The following is a 22,224-nucleotide window of genomic DNA, read 5'->3' on the forward strand; positions in this document are numbered from 1 at the left end:
AATGACCAACGAACTCTTGCTGGTGCGTCAATGAAGCTGTAAATGGCAGATCTTTCATTAAAAAAAATTCTAGCATGCCTATCCTTTAAGGTTGGCTGTTGCAGAAAAGTAATCAATGGATCGTTTACTTGAATTTTGTTAGCGAAAACATTGTTTAAAGATGAAGTCAAGAAAACATTTACTCTTTATAATCACAGCAGTATAAGTTCCTATTCATTTTGTAATAATTAAGAAACAATTTAGAGCAAAAGAGTGTTTTAACAGAATTTATGCACGATGGGCGGTTATACGTCGGGCTCAATGATTTCAAGGTGGGCGCAGCCCGAGTGAAATTATTTGTACGACGTATTACTGCCCGAGTGTATAAATAGTGTTAAAACACGGTTTTGCTACAAATTATTTCGATTCTAATAATTATGCTCTTAATCTAAAATAGTAGATAAAATATAGTAGCGCTCTTTCTTGGTCGCAACAAAAATTTTGACGTCACCGCATGTTAACGTGACGTCATTCTAGCGTAAGAGTGTTTTAACAGAGACAAGCATATTAGAATATCTTATATCAATTATCACAAAATTAGACACGAAACTCTCATATCTTGTAGAGACGTTATTATGTGTAGACTGAATGCCTGTGTACCTTGACAAGCAAAACTATTGCAAGATCTCCGGTCCATCGTGGCCGTATCACAGTTGTCGGACCTGGTTAGTGTACAGTTCCTTTTCCTCACCTGGTCACCCCCTCCACAAGACTTGGAACATGATGACCACTCCAACCAATCTGCGGCATCTGAAACATAAACATCCTGTCGATTCATGGACATATCTTACAGTGTGGGGCCTCCGCGGCCGAGTGGTTAAAATCGCTGATTTCGAATCACTTGCCCCTCACCAATGTTGGTTCGAGTCTCACTCGGGGCGTTGAATTCTTCATTAGAGGAAGCCATCCAGCTGGCTTACGGAAGGTTGGTGGTTCTACCCAGGTGCCCGTCCGTGATGAAATAATGCACGGAGGTGCATCTGGGGTCTTCCTCCCGGTGCGACGTTAAACCCAGCAAACATATCTTATAGTGCTACGTGTAACGCAAATCCTCCTGCTTAGCTAAATAGTAAGAGATCAGATTTACGGATCGTGGGGTCGTGAGTTCGATACTCGGGCGGGGGGCACGTTCTCCGTGAAGATTTGATAAAAAAGACATTGTGTCTGAAATTATTTGTCCTCCACCTCTTATTCATGTGGGACAGTAGGTGGCACTTACTTACTTAGAATAGGTTTGTACTGGTACAGAATAAAGGAAAAAGGTTAGGTTAACTGCCCGCCGTTACATATCTGAAATACTGTTGAAAAACGGAGTTAAACCTGAAATGCTGTTGAAAAAACGGCGTTAAACCCAAAACAAAACAAAAACAAACAAGAACAACTAACACAGCATTTCAATTTTAATGATTGAGGAAATACTCCATGTATCCCGGTGCTCAGACACAAGCGACATCTGAGTAGAACCGCAGATATTGTTCAACCCGGCTGGGTGGCTTTCTCAGCCACTTTCCGGAAAATATTGACAATGACCTGAAGCTTAAAACATGCATGGTATTTTTCGTATATATTCCATTTTGACCAAAAAACATATATCGTGTCTTTATACTTCTATTTAATTCCCATTTTATCGTCGTTATCGGTGATTGGTTCTTTTGATTAGTGTGAAAAACTAGCAGTCAAGAAATTGGTCTCTGGAAGTTTTAATTAGAAAAATGAATAGGCAGGCATTTTGAAACCGAGCTGGTTGGGACAACCACACTTAGATTAATTCAATCGCTTTTTTGTTGTTGGGTTTAACGTCGCTTCGACACATTTATAGGTCATATGGCGACTTTTCAGCTTTGATGGTGGAGGAAGACCCCAGGTGCCCCTCCGTGCATTATTTCATCACGAGAGGGCACCTGGGTAGAACCATGGACCTTCCGTATGCTCTCACATGAAGATTCAACCGTTTTTAGACCACACTATTTAGATAAGACAACATAATTATGCAAAAAGAACAGTCACACTGAACTTAAGTATGCATTGTAGAGTTCCCTGAATTATAAAGTGATAGTCTTCGAGTGAGATGACCATGTTTTATATATTTTACTACTCATAACTGGTACAATTAGAAGACTATATGTATGATTTAACAATACCGTAAATTACTTCTCTTGTTCGTTAAAACTGTCATCTAATGCGCCTCTTTTTTGCAAAATTGTTATCAAAATATAAATTTGGATTGCTTATGTGTTATTGGTTAATGGTGCCTTTTCTTATAAATAAAACTTGGCAAAAACTCATCTGCAAAACATGTGAATCAAGCTGATAAAATGTGCACATTCTGTGCATCAAATGTTTGTAAAGAATCATTGCCTTCTATATAAAAACAAGCTACATTTTTGTATGACAAAACATGTGAATTGAACATTAAATGTCAACGTTTATGGTGTTACGGTTATTTAGCTGCAAGTCGTCTTCAAACACCTTGAATTTATTACAAAAAAGTATCTCATAATTTATCAATTTAGATGGAGCATAAGATGCGTCACGGTCAATAAACTTTTCAAATATCAACTAAAAATTTCATTAAAATGCAAAGATGTTTTCTTCATTATAAAATATATACAAACCAATGAAACTGACAGTTACAAGATAAATCACAAAAACCTAATCTAACAGAACTTGATGATTCTGACACCTGCTGAATGTCGTCTGCTTTTTGCCGATCGTCGTTATATTATGATAGAATAAATAACCAGATACAATGCATTATATCAAATGTTCTTCCGCATGGCGGAACAGAATATGGCTGTCACTAAATGGGCCCGGACCACATTCTACCTCAACCCCTAAACTTCATTTTTGGCTATTGAATAATTAGATCCATATCTGTTTCAATTTAAATTTCATTATAGGTTTTTTGTAAATGAAAAATTCATTAAAAATGAGGAAAGTTCATTAAAAATGAGGGGTAAAAATACAATGTAGATAAAAGACCAATATATCTATTGTTCTTTTAGCAGAAAATCTTACTCTAGGTATGGCTGCATTGCCATTTCTTTATTATGTATTTGTGGCATTGTAATGTTGACCAGTTTTAACCTTACCCCCCCCCCCCCCCCCCCCCCCCACCAACACACACACACACACACACACCTTTCAAATAGCTTTTATGTGATGTGCACTGAACACATTGCCTTTTTTCTGTTAAAGTTTTACATTATTCCATCTTCTAAAACAGTCTCAAGATTAGCAACCATTCTGTTATACATGTTGAAATTTTACTGATGTTGAATCGTAAATAGTCTCATGTAATTCTTTTAGAATGGCTATTTATTTTCATAATGGTGTTTTATGCTGTAACACAATATGATGTACACAGAGGAGACAGAAAGAAAGATGTATACATATATAAAGATATCAATTTTGACAAACATTAGTATAACTGTATTACATTTCCTGATGTTAGGTTATTAGTAGGTTGTCATACAATACGATCGGCATGCAATGATTCCCACGAACAGCTAACTGTTTCAAATGAACCCAAAGTGTCACAAATAGCCCCACAAAACAAAAGAAACATTGTAAGGAGTCATCCATGTCTAATTGTAAACGCTATCCTGTCAATTGTTTTTTATGTGTTTAATTTAAGGTCAGATATGGCAGAGATGGGATTGACATAATCAAATGTATCTGTCTTAAAATCAGGCTGTCATCATAACAGGACGTACAGTTCATTAACAATTCTAAAAAAGACTAGCCCATCATTCGATTTGGACAATACCACTTATCATTCAATGGGGTGTTCACTGAAAATTTACTGACTGATTAGCGAACAGTGCAGACCATGATCAGCCTCCACGTCCCTGACAGGCTGGCTTGGTCTGCACTGGTGGCAAAGACAGAATCACTTGCCGCTTAACATTATGAAAATTAATATTACTCGATATTCAAAATTCGAGTTTGCTATATTCTTTCCATTAGACAGATACATTAATTCTGTGAACATTTTACAGCTTTTTCGCTATAATTGCCATGTATGCAAAGTTTCTATTTTTACCATTTTTTTAATGTCAGGCTCTTTGTTTCTTCTCAGAAATTTGATCAGGATGGACCCAAACCAGCTCAAACTTTGCGACATCTACATTCATTTTATCTAAGAAATGAAACTCTTTTTTTCGATGTTCATCTCAGGAACGTTCTCCCTGACTATATACGCGGACGTCGTCAAAGCAGCTGCCCGTTATCTCTGTGCAGCGTTGACGTTACTTTCGCGCCTTTCCTTTTGCTGTTTATATGAAATGAACGTCATAATTTTCAATGGAAATAGGGTGAATGTAAATATAGTAAATTACATCAATATTTTATAGTCATGTGGTGGGTATAAAAGAGTAAATACCTGAGGCAGCGACGTCATGACGTTGGACCTCAACTTTGTGTTAAGGAGGACCTCGGGCAATGGTTTTAACTATTGACCGGAAGCCATTAAGTAAATGTGTGCAACATAATTACTAATATTTTTCAAGGCAACCAGCATCACCTTCGGTGGCGGGAACACACACAAATTATCAAACAAAAGGAATAGAATTTATTCAACTCAATAGACGAAATCATTCACGAAATAAATTAATGACCCCAGATAGCACTTTGAAACCCAGCTATTTGCGGAAATATCTATTAAAATCCTATTTTACGGTTTAAAACAGCCTGGCTACCACAGGCGCCGTTCGATTATTTGCTTTGACGGACCTCTGTCCCCCTTTGCATTAAGTATATTTTATTCGTTAAATATTTCTTTTATATTCCAATGCAAAGCAAACACTTTTTACTCACCCTTTCCTGAACTTGAAAGAAACATCATTGAAATCAACGAGCTGTTATGAATAATAAGTTGACAAAAGTCCGCCATTTAGAATACTTAAGAGCCCTTAAGGAATTTGAAGTAGGCAATAGTTATTTAAATTCTTAATTCAACATTTTGTATAGGATAATGTAATTGATGATCAATTTGAGAGAATGTTTATAAATGATTAAGATGCTCGTAAACTTAAATGACATCTTTTAAGTGAGCGAGTGCGTGTAAGTAACGTCATATGAGCCGTGCCATGAGAAAACCAACATAGTGGGTGTGCGACCAGCATGGATCCAGACCAGCCTGCGCATCCGCGCAGTCTGGTCAAGCTCCATGCTGTTCGCTTTTAAAGCCTATTGGAATTGGAGAAACTGTTAGCGAACAGCATGGATCCTGACCAGACTGCGCGGAAGCGCAGGCTGGTCTGGATCCATGCTGGTCGCAAAGCCACTATGTTGGTTTTCCCGTGGCACGGCTCATATCTATTTTTTTTTGTTGTTGTTGTTGTTTTTGTTTGTTTTGGGTTTAACGCCGTTTTTCAACAGTATTTCAGTCATGTAACGGCGGGCAGTTAACCTAACCAGTGTTCCTGGATTCTGGACCAGTACAAACCAGAGTTCTCCGAAAGTAACTGCCAACTTCCCCACATGAATTATCTGAGGTGGAGGACGAATGATTTCAGACACAATGTCTTTTATCAAATCGTCACGGAGAACATACGCCCCGCCCGGGTATCTTTTTTTTCAGTTTGAAATTATATATTACACACAAATGTTACTTTTTTGTTAGCGTCTGCTGGGAAGGAAACGGCTGGAATTTTATCCCCTCCTTCTTTCTTTCCTTTACTCAGGCCACATATATATAATAAACATTTGTTCGTTTCTATAGTGATTTTTTCTACTGAGTTTATATTCATATCTACAATCTAGTGTCCACGAGCTAAAGATTATTCGACTTTGTATGTAAAATAAACACATTTTCTTTTTCAAAATGTGCCAATTTAAATCACACCGTATGCCATAATGGCACATTGTGTATGTCAAAAATGTAAAATCTTTACTTTTTACGTTTTAGAATGAGGTGGCGAAGTTTTCAATGTTCTTGTAATAATAATAATAATAAGAAGAAGAATAGTAATAATAATAATAATAAACAATGATGAAAATAATAATAATAATGATAAACAATGATGAAAATAATAATAATAATAATGATAAAACAATAAAAATATTAATAGTAATAATGATAAACAATGATGATAATGATAATGATAATAGTGATGATAATAATGATAGTAATTATAAACAATGATGATGATGATGATGATGGTAATAATAATAATGACTAACAATGATTATAATAATAATGATGATAAACGATGATAGTAATAAAGATAATGATAAACATATTTTGGTATAGCCAGTCTAAGTTATTATCCTTTAACACAGTGATTTTAAAGTTCTGTCGTTAGTATGATTAAATTAACGTGTTATGAACAGAACAGTCAAGTGGTGTAAACAGTATGTAGTAATGTGAATTTTTTTTATCAAAGCGGCATTGGAAGCTTCAACTATTTATAAGAATTAAAAGAATAAAATGTTATGTGTAGCTATCTTGTTTCACCATTCTCGCCCATGGTTCCCCGGATGAACGGGATTTTGACGAACCTCTGATGGATGGGAATGAGTTTCACATAAAAGATACAGTTTAAGATGTTTATTTCGTTGTATTTAAGCAAATTGCTTATTTAAATTTCCTTATAGAGGCTTTTCGACCAATGATAGAAACTATCTAATGTTGATACTATTACACGATAAATCCATAACTTTAATTTATTTTGTGACCAAGTTGGGCCTATTTAGTTTGTCACTTCACAACATGTAAAAAAATGTATTTAATCATCAAGTTAAGTTTTTATATGTCGCTTTTCTGTTAGCCTCGTGATTTATGTCTTCTTTATGCACTGTTATTCAATATAATACATAAAAACGACACTGAAAGAAAAAAAAGAATTCTCAAATAAATGTAACCTATTGTACAGAAATGACATTTTGGTTAAATAGTATTTTGATATAAGTGATTAGTGTGATGTTTATGACACTGAAAAATAATGAATGTTTAATTCACATATTTCGTTATGGAGGCTTTCGTCAGTTTTCTTTTTCTTTTTTCTACTTCTTTTTTACATTTGACGATATAAGCAATATATCATTCCGAAAAACATGAAAATGTGGAAGAAGAACTTAAGTTTTCAAACACTTCACAGAAACTCAACAAAAATATTTTGATGCGGAATTTTCAAAGATAAATTTCAGTCATTTTTACAGCAATATGTTTGTTACTTTTATAACAACTTTTGGTCGACCCTTATGAACTTTTCAATATAACATATAATTAGTTCAATATCTAAAAATGTCAATGTTTATATTAACTAGAATGTGTCTGTAGGACACAGGGTGTGCCCCCACTTGTACATTTGTCACAAATAAGGGGCAATAATTCAAATGTTTGCAGTCTGAAGGGGGTATAACCTCAACAAACATTTTTTACAAGAGCACCGCAATGCGGAGCAATATACGCCAGAAGGTATTACCTTTGACCCCTGTGTCCTTGACCTTCCGGCTAGCCATCCAGAACATGCGCTCTGCACATCGTCTCGATGTGGTGAACATTTGGGTCAAGTTTCTTCGAAATCCTTCAAGGGGTTCAAGAGTTACAGAGCGATGACCTTTGACCCCTAAGTGTGACCTTGACCTTGAAGCGAGACATCCAGAACATGCGCTCTGCACGTCGCCTCAATGCGGTGAACATTTGTGCCAAGTTTCTTTACAATCCCTCAAGCAGTTCAAGAGTTACAGAGCGGACACGAAACACACTCATATGACTACTGACCCCTAAGTGTGACATTGACCTTGAAGCGAGCCATCCAGCACATGCGCTCTGAATGTCGTCCTCATGTGGTGAACATTTGTGTCAAGTTTCTTTGAAATCCTTCAAATGAGCCAAAAAGTTACAGAGCGGACACGAAATTGCGAACAGACGGACAGACTGACGGACTGAGAGACACCGGGGGTACAACATAATACGTCCCTTCGGACGTATAATAAAGGATTCATTATTCTAGACCATATACTTTTTGAGATATGAACATCACAATAAAAAAATCCACTATTTTTGCTATTTCAAGGGCCGTTACTCTTTAATTAGCGCTAAAACCTCAAGAAGAATGCCAAGTGTGCAAGGTCACATCATGATAAAGACTCATGCAAGGTTTCATGAATTTACATCAAATACTTCTTGAGCTAGGCACGTCATTAGGTGAAAATGTGCATTTTTTTTACTATTTCAGGGGACATTACTCTGGAAATAGGGGGCGGAGTCAGACGAAAAATAAAAGGTGCGCAAGTTCATATCATGATAAAGACTCATGCAAGGTTTTACCAATTCATATCAATTACTTTTTGATCTAGGCGCATCACAAAGTGAAAATGTGCATTTTTGACTATTTCAGGGGCCATAACTTTAAAAATAGGGGGTGGAGCCAGACGAAGAATAGAAGGTGCGCAAGTTCATATCATGATAAAGACTCATGCAAGGTTTCATTAATTTATATGAAATACTTTTTGAGCTAGGCACGTCACAAGGTATAAATGTGCATTTCTGACTGTTTCAGGGGCCATAACTCCGGAAATAGGGGCGGAGCCAGACGAAAAATAGAAGATGCGCAAGTTCATATCATGATAAAGACTACCGCATGGTTTTATCAATTTAACACTTTTTGAGCTAGGCGTGTCACAAACTTTTTTCGGACGCACAGATGCACGGACGGACTGACGCACGGACAAGACCAAATCTATGTGCCCCCACCACTCATAGTGGGGGCACAAAAAGTTAAAAGTTTCATGAGAAAAAATAGTCATGGATTTCTCCAAATTAAATACTCGTTGGCAATAAAACTAGATAAATAAAGAAAAATATTCACAGTTTAAGCACACCCTTCTATCTATGAAAACTTTTATAGTACTGCCTAACACATTTAGTTCTTGCAAAGTTAGTAAGAAGTTTTCAAAACTTCTGTCGCGGAATTGGCGAATATAACCATAAAAAGTACATTTTCTATTGTCATTATACCGAATTCAAACACAAAGTCGCAACTCCTACTTTTCAAACGCAACTCCTATGTTTTAAATATGATAGTACATTTGTCTCGAAATAAATGACCTTGTCTTTGGACCAGTTAACCGACGGTTTGCATAAGAAAAACCAGCGTATTTCATAAGAATGTTAGTTTAAAGGATGACGAGAAAGTTGGTTACTTATTCCTTATTCCTTATTCCTTTTTCGAATAAGGAATAAGTAACTAGGTACTTTTGTTACTTATTCCTTATTCAAATGCGAATAAGTAACAGACGCATTAACACCAGATAAAGTCTCACCTCCTACAAAAACGTGTTCTGAACACATCTCATACCTATTTCGCCAAGCAATGATAAAAGTCGAATAAGGAATAAGTAACTGGATTCATTTTGTTACTTATTCCTTATTCAAACGCGAATAAGTAACACACAAATTTACAACAAAATAAAGTGTCATCGCGTTAACGTTTTCTTCAGCATGATTTAATTTTTCACTTTAAGACCTACTAAACGTGTTCTGAATACATGTCATATTGTTTTCTCCGAGAAATGAAAAAAACTCGAATAAGGAATAAGTAACTGGCGTTATTTTGTTACTTATTCCTTATTCAAACGCGAATAAGTAACAAGCAAATGAATACCATATAAAGTCTCACCTCGTTCACCATTCTTCAACATGATTTAATTACTCACTATTAGACCTGCAAAACGTGTTGTGAACACATGTCATATTGTTTTCGCCGAGAAATGATAAAACTCGAATAAGGAATAAGTAACTGGATTCATTTTGTTACTTATTCCTTATTCGAACGCGAAGAAGTAACAGACAAATTAACAACCAAAAAAAGTCTCATCGCGTTCAGTATTTTTTCAACGTGACTTAATTACTCACTATAAGACCTACAAAATGTGTTCTGAACACATGCCATGTCTTTTTTCGCCTAGAAATATTATAAGTCGAACAAGGAATAAGTAACTAGTTTCATTTTGTTACTTATTCCGTATTCCTTATTCCTTATTCAAACGCGAATAAGTAACAGAGAAATAAACACCAGATTAAGTCATATCACGTTCACCATTTTTTTAATTATGATTTAGTAACACACTTTTCAACCTACAAAACGTGTTCCGAACACATGACATTTTTCTTTCATCAGAAAATTGCAGAAGTCGAATAATTAGAACTGGAAAAAGTAAAAGATGAATGAACTTTAGATAACACTCATCTCGTTCATCATTTCTTCAACTTGATTTTATTACTCACTATAACACCTACAAAACGTGTTCTGAACACATGTCATATCGTTTTCGCCGAGAGCTGATATACTTCGAATAAGGAATAAGTAACTGGATTCATTTTGTTACTTATTCCTTATTCAAACGCGAATAAGTAACAGACAAATTTACAGCAAAATAAAGTGTCATCGCTTTCACTATTTCTTCAGCATGATTTAAGTTTTATCATTTCTCGGCGAAAACAATATGACATGTGTTCACAACACGTTTTGTAGGTCTAATAATGAGTAATTAAATCATGTTGAAGAAATGGTGAACGAGGTGAGACTTTATATGGTATTCATTTGCTTGTTACTTATTCGCGTTTGAATAAGGAATAAGTAACAAAATAACGCCAGTTACTTATTCCTTATTCGAGTTTTTTTCATTTCTCGGAGAAAACAATATGAGCCGTGCCATGAGAAAACCAACATAGTGGCTTTGCGACCAGCATGGATCCAGACCAGCCTGCGCATCCGCGCAGTCTGGCCAGGATCCATGCTGTTCGCTATTAAAGCCTATTGGAATTGGAGAAACTGTTAGAGAACAGCATGGATCCTGACCAGACTGCGCGGATGCGCAGGCTGATCTGGATCCATGCTGGTCGCAAACCCACTATGTTGGTTTTCTAATGGCGCGGCTCATATGACATGTATTCAGAACACGTTTAGTAGGTCTTAAAGTGAAAAATTAAATCATGCTGAAGAAAACGTTAACGCGATGACACTTTATTTTGTTGTAAACTTGTGTGTTACTTATTCGCGTTTGAATAAGGAATAAGTAACAAAATGAATCCAGTTACTTATTCCTTATTCGACTTTTATCATTGCTTGGCGAAATAGGTATGAAATGTGTTCAGAACACGTTTTTGTAGGAGGTGAGACTTTATCTGGTGTTAATGTGTCTGTTACTTATTCGCATTTGAATAAGGAATAAGTAACAAAAAGTACCTAGTTACTTATTCCTTATTCGAAAAAGGAATAAGGAATAAGTAACCAACTTTCTCGTCATGTTTAAAGGGATGGTCATCATGATAATTATCTAAAGTTAAAAAATTTCAAGCCGAAACGAAGTTCACTATCTGAGAATGTTAAATTGGCATTTAATTTGAGGATTTTTGTACACTAAATCCTGTTTTTCTACACAAAACAAAAATTAAAATACACGTGCTATATATAGTTAGTTTAATTTAAAATATATAGATTATCACCAGGGGGGAAGATTTTAAATATACTTGCTCCATGTTATCAGGAAGCCCCAAAAAAGTTTCAGTCTTAAATATACCAAACTTTATAGCACTTTGTTAATGTGCGCTTAATGCGCATGGATTTAAAAAAAAAAAACATCTTTAGACCCAGTTTTAGAAATATATTTTTGACAATTTAGTGTATATTTAAAATTATGTACTTTTGTCATATCGTAAATGACATGAGTAAAATAATTTAATATACGAAAAGATTTTATCAATTCATCGCAATTTATCATTCATCATTTTTATAGACGAGGTAAATAAACAATTTTCTCCGTTCAGTGATTTGCTTTATCAAGAAACTCTTGGATATCAAAACGGTCCTTTACAAAACTGTTTAAATAACTTATTAAAATTCATCCGATGTTTTTCAGATAAAATTTTGCTTGACAACTTTACGCTTATGTCATTTATCAAGATGAATCCCTGATGCGCGCATTTTCTTAATTGATAAACCGATGTAACCATGCCTTAGAGAATGTCTCTGTCAATAAACGCTTGATTACTGCATGTCTTTCTTGCTGTGACGTAGCAGATAGCCCAGAGACTCTGCAGGATATCCGGCCTGACGAACAACTTCAAAGTTCGTTTTAAAATAGCAGTTTAAAAAGTCAATTGGTTATGGAATGCTGAACAATCCGGATGATTTGACAAATTTTAATCCCCTGTCGAGAGTAATTTTATGATTTAAAGGGCCTACTCGAATGTTTCAATAGATGAACTCAAGAGGGAATTTAGTAAAACCAATACCAGTGTAAGAGCATTTTCCTTAAATATGTCTGAGCTACCTATAAAACAGTGATAGGCTTGTGCGTTCATGAAGACTTTTATAATGTTAAGTGAATTACTTATTATTAGTGTCTAGAATTTTTTCTCCACCGACATAAAAATCGTATTTAACGCTCTGCTCACTTCCGGTTTAAAATACGTCTGGCGGGGAGAAATGACCTTTCCGACGACCTTGCGTTATACGCCTTAGTACGAGTCAATTTTAATTAATTATGCATCATTGTTTTATCTGTGGGTCTGATCATCGATACCAACTTGAGATCTAGCAATCATTATTTATTGAACACATTCAAACAAATTGCCGAAATCCCTGTATAAATGAAGCGACTAAAATAATGAAAAATGTAAACGGTGGGATTTCTCTTGTACATAACCGGCTGTAAATATTTTACGAAATTTGTTTGAACTTGGCCGCCATAATCTGACGGATCGTTTCCTCGCTAGATCAGCAATTGCACAATGTTTGTTTTCGGGTGATATGGATAGCCGGTAGTGTTTGTTTTGAACTTGTTAACAATATTTTAATCTATTCTAACATGTAATCGATGTCTTATATCAATTCTATACCAATTGGGGATTTAAATTTTTCCATTATCTAAGTTATTTTCACATTACTCAGACAGAAAATGCTTGTGGCACCAGGTTTTATTACCGAAGGCATGCAACTACTATAATTGTAGTGATACACGTGCGCTGGTAGTACTTTGACCTAAAACCCGTGGCCTCGTTTGCCGCTAACACATAAAGCATTTGCTCTTCGGTTCTTGCTTGTGTTCGAAACCCTCCTTTAGGTTATTAGATATGAATTATTATGCCATCAAAGCATTTGGTGTCTTCTTTTCACTTTTATGAGTCAAAAAGTAATATCCTTACATACATTGCGTACAAAAAGTCATGGATATTAACAAAAATGTATGGAGAGGAAGGGGGGGAGGGGAGAGGAGAGTGTGTTTGTGTGTGTTTGTGTGAGAGAGAGAGAGAGAGAGAGAGAGAGAGAGAGAGAGAGCACAAAGGTCTTTCAGATCCGACGTGTGTCTTAACGCGTCCAGAAAATCAGAAATTTAAAAATACACGTATACATTAATGTCATTATATGTTCATGAATCTATCTTTTAGTCGTCTTTAATGAGAGAAAATCAAAATCTACTGAAAAGACATGTAAACAAAATACGCATGCCTCCCCTCCCCCAGGGACTTACTTCGGTTAAAGTGATTGTTTTATCTAGGAACGCCTCTTTCACATTGATGAAACCCAAATGAATGCTAGTTATTCAGGATTACATACTTCGGTACAACAAAGACAATACTTATTGTACAAGCACATATGGGGTTTCATCAATGGATCTTCTGTTAGCGATCACACGAGATCACAAGAGATCACTCGAGACAAATCGTATAGAGCACGTACATAAAGACTTTAAAAATGCGTCAATATTGTCAGACAGCTAAAAGACAGGGTAGCCTATTGAAGTAGGGGAAATCTGAGATTATTTGTACATATTTGTATGAATGGTTAGTAAATACGGAGATCATTTTATGTCAATTACAATACAAAAATAAATGAACAGTCTTTTTCATTCCCGTTTTACCTCATACCTGTTTCGGACAAATGTTTAATTATTTTCTTCATCGAGACGGTACATGAGTTTTTACATTGCAATGTAAAACCGATGCATTATTTTTTTGCGTTTATGTATAATATTTCGTTTCCTACTACTGGTGAAATTAAAACTGGTTTTAATAAAAACCAGATAACACTGCATTTCTTTGTGATATCGTGTTTTTGATATTCATTATCTGTGTGTTTTATGCAGTTTCTGTTTCGGGGTTACATAACTAAGCGTGTACCTTTATACCGCGTTCTTCCGGAGGTAAAAATGTTCTATTTTAGACATTTTACTTTCTTCCTCAACTTAATTTTTTTTTCAATATACATGTATTTTAAAACAAAGTTTATGAGTTTTGTATATACGTATTTATTTAATGACTCCTTATATAACTCGCCGGTCATAAGTTTATGCTAGTGACCAGTCTATAGTTTGACACTAAAGTTTGCTGGGCTTATGTCAAAACTTAAAGAAAAGTATCTTCTGATATCATATCGGACACCGGGCAATAGTTTTGACTATTTACCGACAAGGAATTCAATACAAGTATAAGTCAAATTAGCCAAAATGGTACTTGAATTACCAAAATGACGTATTAAAAATACACACATAAATAACAATATCTTTATGAATACTCATTCATTCTCGAAGTGTCCAATACTGTACTTTCCAGTATACGTTTTTTTAAAACAGCTATTTAATTTCCTTTATCACTTCCGGATGAAAAAGTCTCTCTGAATGAAATAGGAAAAAAAGTACAAATTACGTACATTATATGATTGAAATACACACATACTTATATTTCTATGGAACGCTCAAAGATAGTCAAGTCTTAGAGTCTCGAAATATTTTAAGACTTCTATTTAAAACAAGTCGTAAATAAAAGGTTGTATTTATGTCTACTTAATATACAAAAATATAATAGTTAAAACGTAGCTTCTTTAATATTGAAACTAATCGAACTTGTAAAATGTCCAAATTGTATTATTTATATAATAAATGAGATTTTAATAGGAGAATAGTTGCATGTAATTGAACATTTTATGTCAAGTAGTGAGAAATTTAAAATCCAATCTACCCAGCCGCCGATGTAGGTAAATCAGCGTTTAATTCTCATTTTACCGTAGGTATTTAAACAAGAAAACGTTATTATGAAAGTAACCCAAAACAAGACTGTATCCTATTTCATTTCTGCGTCTTTGATGTCAGTTTTTAATAATTTAAGAATACCAAACTACCGATATTGCATTAAATTAAACACTTTTTTTATATTCCTGCAATACTGAGCTATGTTCGGAGAACATAATAATATATAACACGATGTTTTGTTTCAAATTAATAAATTTTTGGCTTCAAAAATCTTCAAAGTAATAATTTAAAAGTGCCAAACTTAAGGCTTTAAGACGTATGCTAGAATTCCCTGTATATTAGTGGTGAGAAAATTTTACCATAACAAAATTTTCTTATAAGTTTGTATGAAGGTACAATCCATCTAAGAACCTAAAAATAGCAATAAAAATCATAGTCACCGAGGAATCGAAAAGAGTTATCTGCCCTTGAAAACGTCAATTTGAGGGAATGCCGTTTTCAAGAGCAGATAACTCTTTTTGATACCGTGACCTATGATTTTATTGCATTTTTTGTTTTTTTCTTAGATGATTGTCCTTCAATATCCAAAGTTTGAAGAAATTCTGTTATTGGGAAAATTTTCGCATCAAATTCTAGCATACGTCCTTAAGTTTTATGTAAAAAGCAGATACAGCGACGTATTCATATTTACGTCGTATTCATGTTTACGTTGTGAGAAAAGCTTTACATTTGATACTGCACATGACTTTATACATGTGCGGATCCAGAGGGTGGGGTGGGGTCCGGGGGTACGTATGTTAATTATCTCAAAGAAACAAAGAATTTTACCTTTAAGAAAGGTTAATTTATTATTTTTCCCTAATTTAACAGGTAAGCTCATAAAATGTGAAAATAAGGGCTATATTGTATATAAAATTGCAGTGGAAAAGGTGTTCTTATATGACCACAATAATAAATGGAGGTAATCAAAGACAATGTATAAATAACATTTTCTATTACGAGAATCAAATATTCAAATCTTTGACAAATATATGAGAAATGAATTATAGAAAATAACATTTAGCAAGAAACTGATGGTCATAACAACAAATGTGGCGGCCACATTATAACCGAAATTGTAGATTTACAAAGTCTGTTGAGATCAAGTAAGCTGTAATACTATTTAATATTAATATAATTTAATATATCTTTAAGCAGTACTGATATATACCGAGTAAAACTTTTACTGGAAGTATACCTATTGCCAGTAAGGCATAGACAACGAATAATAAGACTGGTATTGAAAAACATTGTACAAAATAAAAACAATGTTCTCACATTCTAAAAGTCTGTCTTTCGATATTCTTGATCTGATTTTCTAAACTGATTTTACGAATGGCACATTTTTAACCTACTGTTCGCCATATTTCAGCTTTTTAAATATTATTAAAAACTTTTATGTGACGCTAAATTCATTCCATTACCCGTACAAAAAACAAAACAAAAAACTAAAAAAAAACCTAGTAGTCATAATACCTTTTATTGAACTAAAACTTGTTTTCTGTACGTTTTAAATTGACAAGAACATTACATTAAAATTTTAAGATTTCAAATAAAATTTCAGTCAATAAAACAAGGGGCTGCAACAATGCGCTCACATTGTAAATGGATTTTAACAAAATGGAATATCTGATATCATCGTTTCATTACATGAAACAATATATTTACAGCATCTGATCAGATGAATGTCGCAACAGTTGACATGCATGCCGTAATAAGTTTTAGCTACAACGAAAATATAAATGTATGGAAAAAAAAATAGGAAATGTAAACATACTTTCCTATTCATTTAAACACAGACACGATCAAATCTGGCCCTCTTGATTCTGCATAAAAAAGACGTTCGCGCATTTAATAAAGATATATATTTTTTAATAAATGGACCTCGTGTTAAATTTAAAAAATCAATGTTCTGGGAGGTCCTTAACAATTACATGCATTTACACAAAATATTACAAGAAGCATAATAATTGATCAATAAGAAAAGAAATTATCTCAAGAGCTGCTTGCTCCGGATTTAAATTGTTTAACTCAAGTTGAATTTTGTATGTACTGAGTGAGGCCATTTCAGTACCAAAACGATTTTCCCCCTGAAAGATTCACCATTTGGTTGAAGATGAAACTGCACCCTTAGTGAGCAAGAATAATGATTTCAGCACAAAGTTTCAAATGAAAATCACCGTGAGAACAAAGCAAAACTAAATCTTAAGACACTATGCGACCACTTTTGTAGATTTGCAGAAATAAGGGGATATTTTGATAGCTTATTTCAATTTAATTTGTTTTTTCTCTCTGATAATTATACCTTGCACTGGCAAAATGAGTTTAAAATATGTTACTGAATTAAAAATCAACTCGATTGCGACATTTTATTATATTTTAAGGGCTTATAATACAAATTTTAGATGTTTCCCTGAAATAAATTATATCAGTTGAAAAATAAGAGATGCACCAAATATTGTTAAAATATGTTCAATGAACTGCTTACACAAGAAGAATCTAGTGCATGGGGTTCTATTTAAGTTTCGGTTACTGATATATTCTTGTTGGAATCACTCAGTCCCTCATTAACACCCCAAAAAATATAAAATATTCAAAAACATCTCAAAAGACGGTATTGCCTTATAAATGTGTACTGTTTAACCTTTAAACTCTATTCTGTTCTCGCATACCAGTGCCTGACCAAGAAGCAACTGCAAATACTCATGCATTGCGCTGATCTTAGTCTGCACTGGTCGCAAAGGCAAAATCATTTGTCGCTAGCAGGCTAAGGGGTTTAAATACTGATATATGTAAAAAGGCTCTGTACTGCGTTCGATACGCAGAATAATCAGTACTTTATAACATACTCGTAAAATATACATTCTGATTAACATCGACTTAGGATCTTTTAATATTTATAGATATTGCAATACTTTCTTAAGCGACAGTGTGCTCTGTCAAGTAATGAATCGAGTTATTTGCATTCAATTTTGTATGTTTACTTGAAATACTTGAAATATTTACTTCAGATATCATACAAATTCATATAAGTGTGCACCACAAGCTAGGTATATTGAAAACCTGTTTTAACCGGCAACCTGCTTTTACCGACATGAAGAAGCTGTCCTGAAACATGCCGAATAATGCAGGTTTTACTATAATCACTGTTGACCCTCTTTTTTCTGCACTATATTGTGTGTATGTTAATTTACATAACTTAGAATTGATGGCGGATATTTTGTTCAAAGGTAAGTTAGGAACTTTATCTACTTTTTGTCGTCATTTGGAATATCTAGCAAATTCTTTTCATTAAATCCCACCTACACGAATCACGTTTCCGTTCTCTAAATTATGATGAAGGCACACGTCGAGAAAGTATTTGGACGTCAAATGGAACAAATTGAGAATGGTGACAAGTTAAACGCAATGAGTTACCACGGTGGAATTTCCCAACATGTTAGCGCTCGGTACGTCACGTGCAATTAGTGAACAGTTCTAGAACTGTTAGAAGTACACTTGCTGAAAATGATTTATAATAACAACCAGATGTTGTGTGTGACGGATCTAAATTCAAGGTATACCAGTTTTTGAGCATTTTTGACAATTATAGGTGTAGTGCGTCATTTTTACGAATGAACGCGATAGGGAGGTGGACGTATTGTGTTTTGCCGCAGTAAGAAATGTCTGAAGTCGTTACTGGTATTGTTGTTATAAAGCACTCTAAAAATCACTCCCACTGATTTGAAGTGATGTTCGCCCTACACTACATTTTGTTACTTCGAGTCCCTTCCTACACAAAGTCTAAGAGACTCATTCGTTAAAATTAAATTATATATTTGAAAAGAAAAATGTAGGTTTTTGAAAGCTGGCATTATAATGTACATTTTCGAATTAAGCATGTAAACTCGCAGCAGTATTTAATTAACATTTTAAGAACATTTTGCACGGGCATATTGACAGGAATATTATTCCTTAATATTGCATGGGCATATTGACAGGAATATTATTCCTTAATATTATGTCTTTATTGGTGCGCGGGGTGCCAGGGAGTGGGGTGGGGCGGGATATAGGAGCAATCTTTATCTTTATGCAAGATGGATATTACTTTAGAGCTATATATTGTATTTATAAACAACATTTTTTATAAATAATATTTTTTTTATATGATTTTATTATGATTAAGTTATTTTATTTTGAGAGTTGGATTAATGAGAGTGTATTTTAGAATTAACGCAGGCCTTGTATTAGTTTAAGGCATTTCTTAGGCCCAAACTCCAAGCAACTGAAATCAAACAGCAGACGAAACTACAAATGTATGTTAACATTTCATTATATACAAATATGTCATAATATGTCTGTATGACTAAACAGTGACGAAATCATTCTTTCAAATGAGTTCACGCGTTTTTAAATTACATGACAATAAATGTCGATAGTTATCAGCCATGCATATTAATGGATTCAATTACTTAAATTATTGTGGTATTTTATTGATCCTATCTTGTATAAAATGTTGATGTTATCGCTCAAAATTTATCTGGTTCGTTGAATATTAGTTACATGGACCTTGCGCACATTACCCGGTCCTCTGTAACGCTTGAATTTTCATCGGTCTATTTTGGATATTTTCTTCAAATATGTAAGTCATTATTGAAATGGGGGTAATGGCTTTTGGAATAATAAATCAATCATATGTTTTATGAATGAAAATATTTTATCACATTCTATCATATTGTGTACTTTTAATGAACACCAATTCAACTCGAAAAGTTTACCCATCTAAATGCAAATATTTTATTAGACATTTTTTATAACATTAGAATATAATTGTCATCTTATCTTGAAAGGTCTATATTTTTCATATGAAGCAAAGAAAAAAACAACCTTTATCGTATTCATACTTCACAGATTTGAAATTCTCTCACAAATGCTACACTGCGGTCGTGCGGACCAACTATTTCCTGGTTATTTTCTATACATGGCACACTTTACGTCACTATATTTTAAACGTTAGCCAGCACAAACAAATATAACAGTTCATTTTTATGAATATTAAACTCACCTGTACCGGTCTGGTCTAACACAGCCTGCACGTTGTTTTCTGTATATTTTGTTGCAGCTCCGAAAATATCATCATATTTTGCAGACAATCTTTGTTTGTAGGTGGTTAAAAATAGGATATAATTTTTCCCATCCGTCACGTCAGCGTAACACATTTTTCTGTCACCGAAATTAGAAATATTATATATATTTGGTGTATTTTCATTCACAGGGATATTTCTCAAAAGTTTTTTGCCTTTGTAGACTTCAAACAATTTTACAGTGGCGGTGTAAGTCCTAGCCTCGGTTCGATATTGTTTCTCTTTGAATGCCTTAAGCACGTGCGCTGAAAGCACGATATCTGCACGTGCAGTGCGGTTCCCAACTGACATGGGCGTCCATCCGTTTAGTAGATATATACATGAGAACACAATAGGCAGTAGCTGTAGAATTATAAACGTCCGTAGTATGATTGACGTCAAATTAACGTCATGACGTTGCATTGTTCAGCCCGATTCGAAAATATAGCCCGCAAATCCTTTACTTGATATAACCATAGTCTAACTTCCTTTTTTTTACACAAATGTCCAAGTCAAGATGCAGACGAAACACGTGAACGTCAGGTGTAGAAAAATATATAACGTCTGGTTTCCATGACATTTAGTGCAGTAATAAAAGCTAAATAAACCACTTGATCTAATTTAAAAATAGTATTTCTTATTTTTCACGAAGAGTCTAAATGCTTCTTAAGAATTTTTGCCTAAAGAAGAAAAAGTATACAGTATTATTTTCAAATGTTTTGACACTGACGGTAGGGCCTAATAAATCAAAAATATTCTCTTAAACGGACCATCGTTTATTCCACGGAAGCACGATTTACTGCCAATGCTAGATATATGGATAAAATAAAATATATATTAAAACGTAATATTACACTCCTTATTGAAACACCAGCAGTATAAAATACATTTTCATTTTAACTTTGTGTGGTTTATTGTCCTTTTTGCGAAATTTATGGTCGTTATAGCGCTTTGTTCACGTTAACAAATAATAGGGAAAAGTGACTGATTTTCGTACCCTTGTTAGTATATTACATCGTATAAAAGAAAGTTTATATTTCATACAAATCAACTAGCAAAAAAATGTAACCTAGTGGAAGATTTAATGTTGAAGATTTTACACTATCTCTCCATCTAAAATTAAAACGCTCATTTGTAGGCTCTTGGATTTCATACAAAAATAAACCGAAGGCGCCTGTCTGCATCTCGCGCAAGAAGAAAAAAAATGCCATACATTTCTTCAGGTGTTTTATCATTAAACACCCATGAAAATTAAAAATCCAGTCTGGTTTATATAGGACACATTTTTCTAAATAACTTAAAATAAGTAAGTCTGATAAATCCAAAAGAAAATATATCCCATAAATCAAAATCCGTTATAAAAACGTGGCTGGTTTAGGACCTGGCTGGTTTATACATATCAAACGATAACTTCTTAATATAAATCAATTAACACAATTTCGCTTTCACTAGCACGTCTTAACATTTGAATACATAATCATCACCATTAATTAATAACTCATTAGATTTAATCCACAGATTGCCAACACCGCGATTTTTATCTGCGTTTTACAAGCGTGCCACCTCTTCAAAATTTTGACTGTCAATTTTTGTTAAACAAATCTGTCCGACAATCGCTACTTGAGCGATTTAAGATTTGCGATTTGATGATAAACTTCTATCAAAGTGTATTAAACGGTACAATATCATCGTTACCCATCCAGACAAGCGAGTTTGGTTGGGTAGTGCATGTGCCACTGACTATTTCGGGTACACCTCATGCTACTGTTCGGTTCGCAACTAGTGTTAACTCATGCTTGGCAGAGAGATACAGTTGTAATCACTGTTTTATATGTATTCACTGTACGAGAAAGGTAATATCGTTATATATAAAGTAGATTTATCCCATATTATATAAGAGAGGTGTATTAAATTATGGACTTTTCAGCTGTGTAATAAGAAGTGATATTCACCTGAGAGAAAAATACTGACTATATCGGCAGCCGAGGTCAATCAGTTAAAACATCCATATATCTATTTTATTATATAACATATATGGATATTCTATGGCTTTTTAGTAACT

The 22,224-nt window shown here is 34.1% G+C and overlaps 1 protein-coding gene across 7 annotated transcripts in view; it reads right to left on the minus strand.

Moving 5' to 3' along the window:
* LOC123559390 (protein kinase C-binding protein NELL1-like) overlaps positions 1 to 21,916 on the minus strand; it is a 36,986-nt gene extending 15,070 nt beyond the window's left edge. For 2 of the 7 annotated variants that reach the window (XM_045351149.2, XM_053552745.1), the window contains exons 1-2: positions 20,105 to 21,916; positions 640 to 789 (exon numbers count right to left, since the gene is read on the minus strand). In XM_045351149.2, coding sequence (XP_045207084.2) covers positions 640 to 789; positions 20,105 to 20,585 — 631 coding nt within the window. In that variant the 5' untranslated portion in view covers positions 20,586 to 21,916. The remainder of the gene's footprint in view (positions 1 to 639; positions 790 to 20,104) is intronic. The other 5 variants (XM_045351148.2, XM_045351143.2, XM_045351144.2 and 2 more) reach the window with 5 other exon arrangements.
* Positions 21,917 to 22,224: the final 308 nt, after the last annotated feature.

The sequence above is a fragment of the Mercenaria mercenaria genome, chromosome 10 (assembly GCF_021730395.1).
Source record: "Mercenaria mercenaria strain notata chromosome 10, MADL_Memer_1, whole genome shotgun sequence".
In the NCBI taxonomy this organism is placed as follows: domain Eukaryota; kingdom Metazoa; phylum Mollusca; class Bivalvia; order Venerida; family Veneridae; genus Mercenaria; species Mercenaria mercenaria.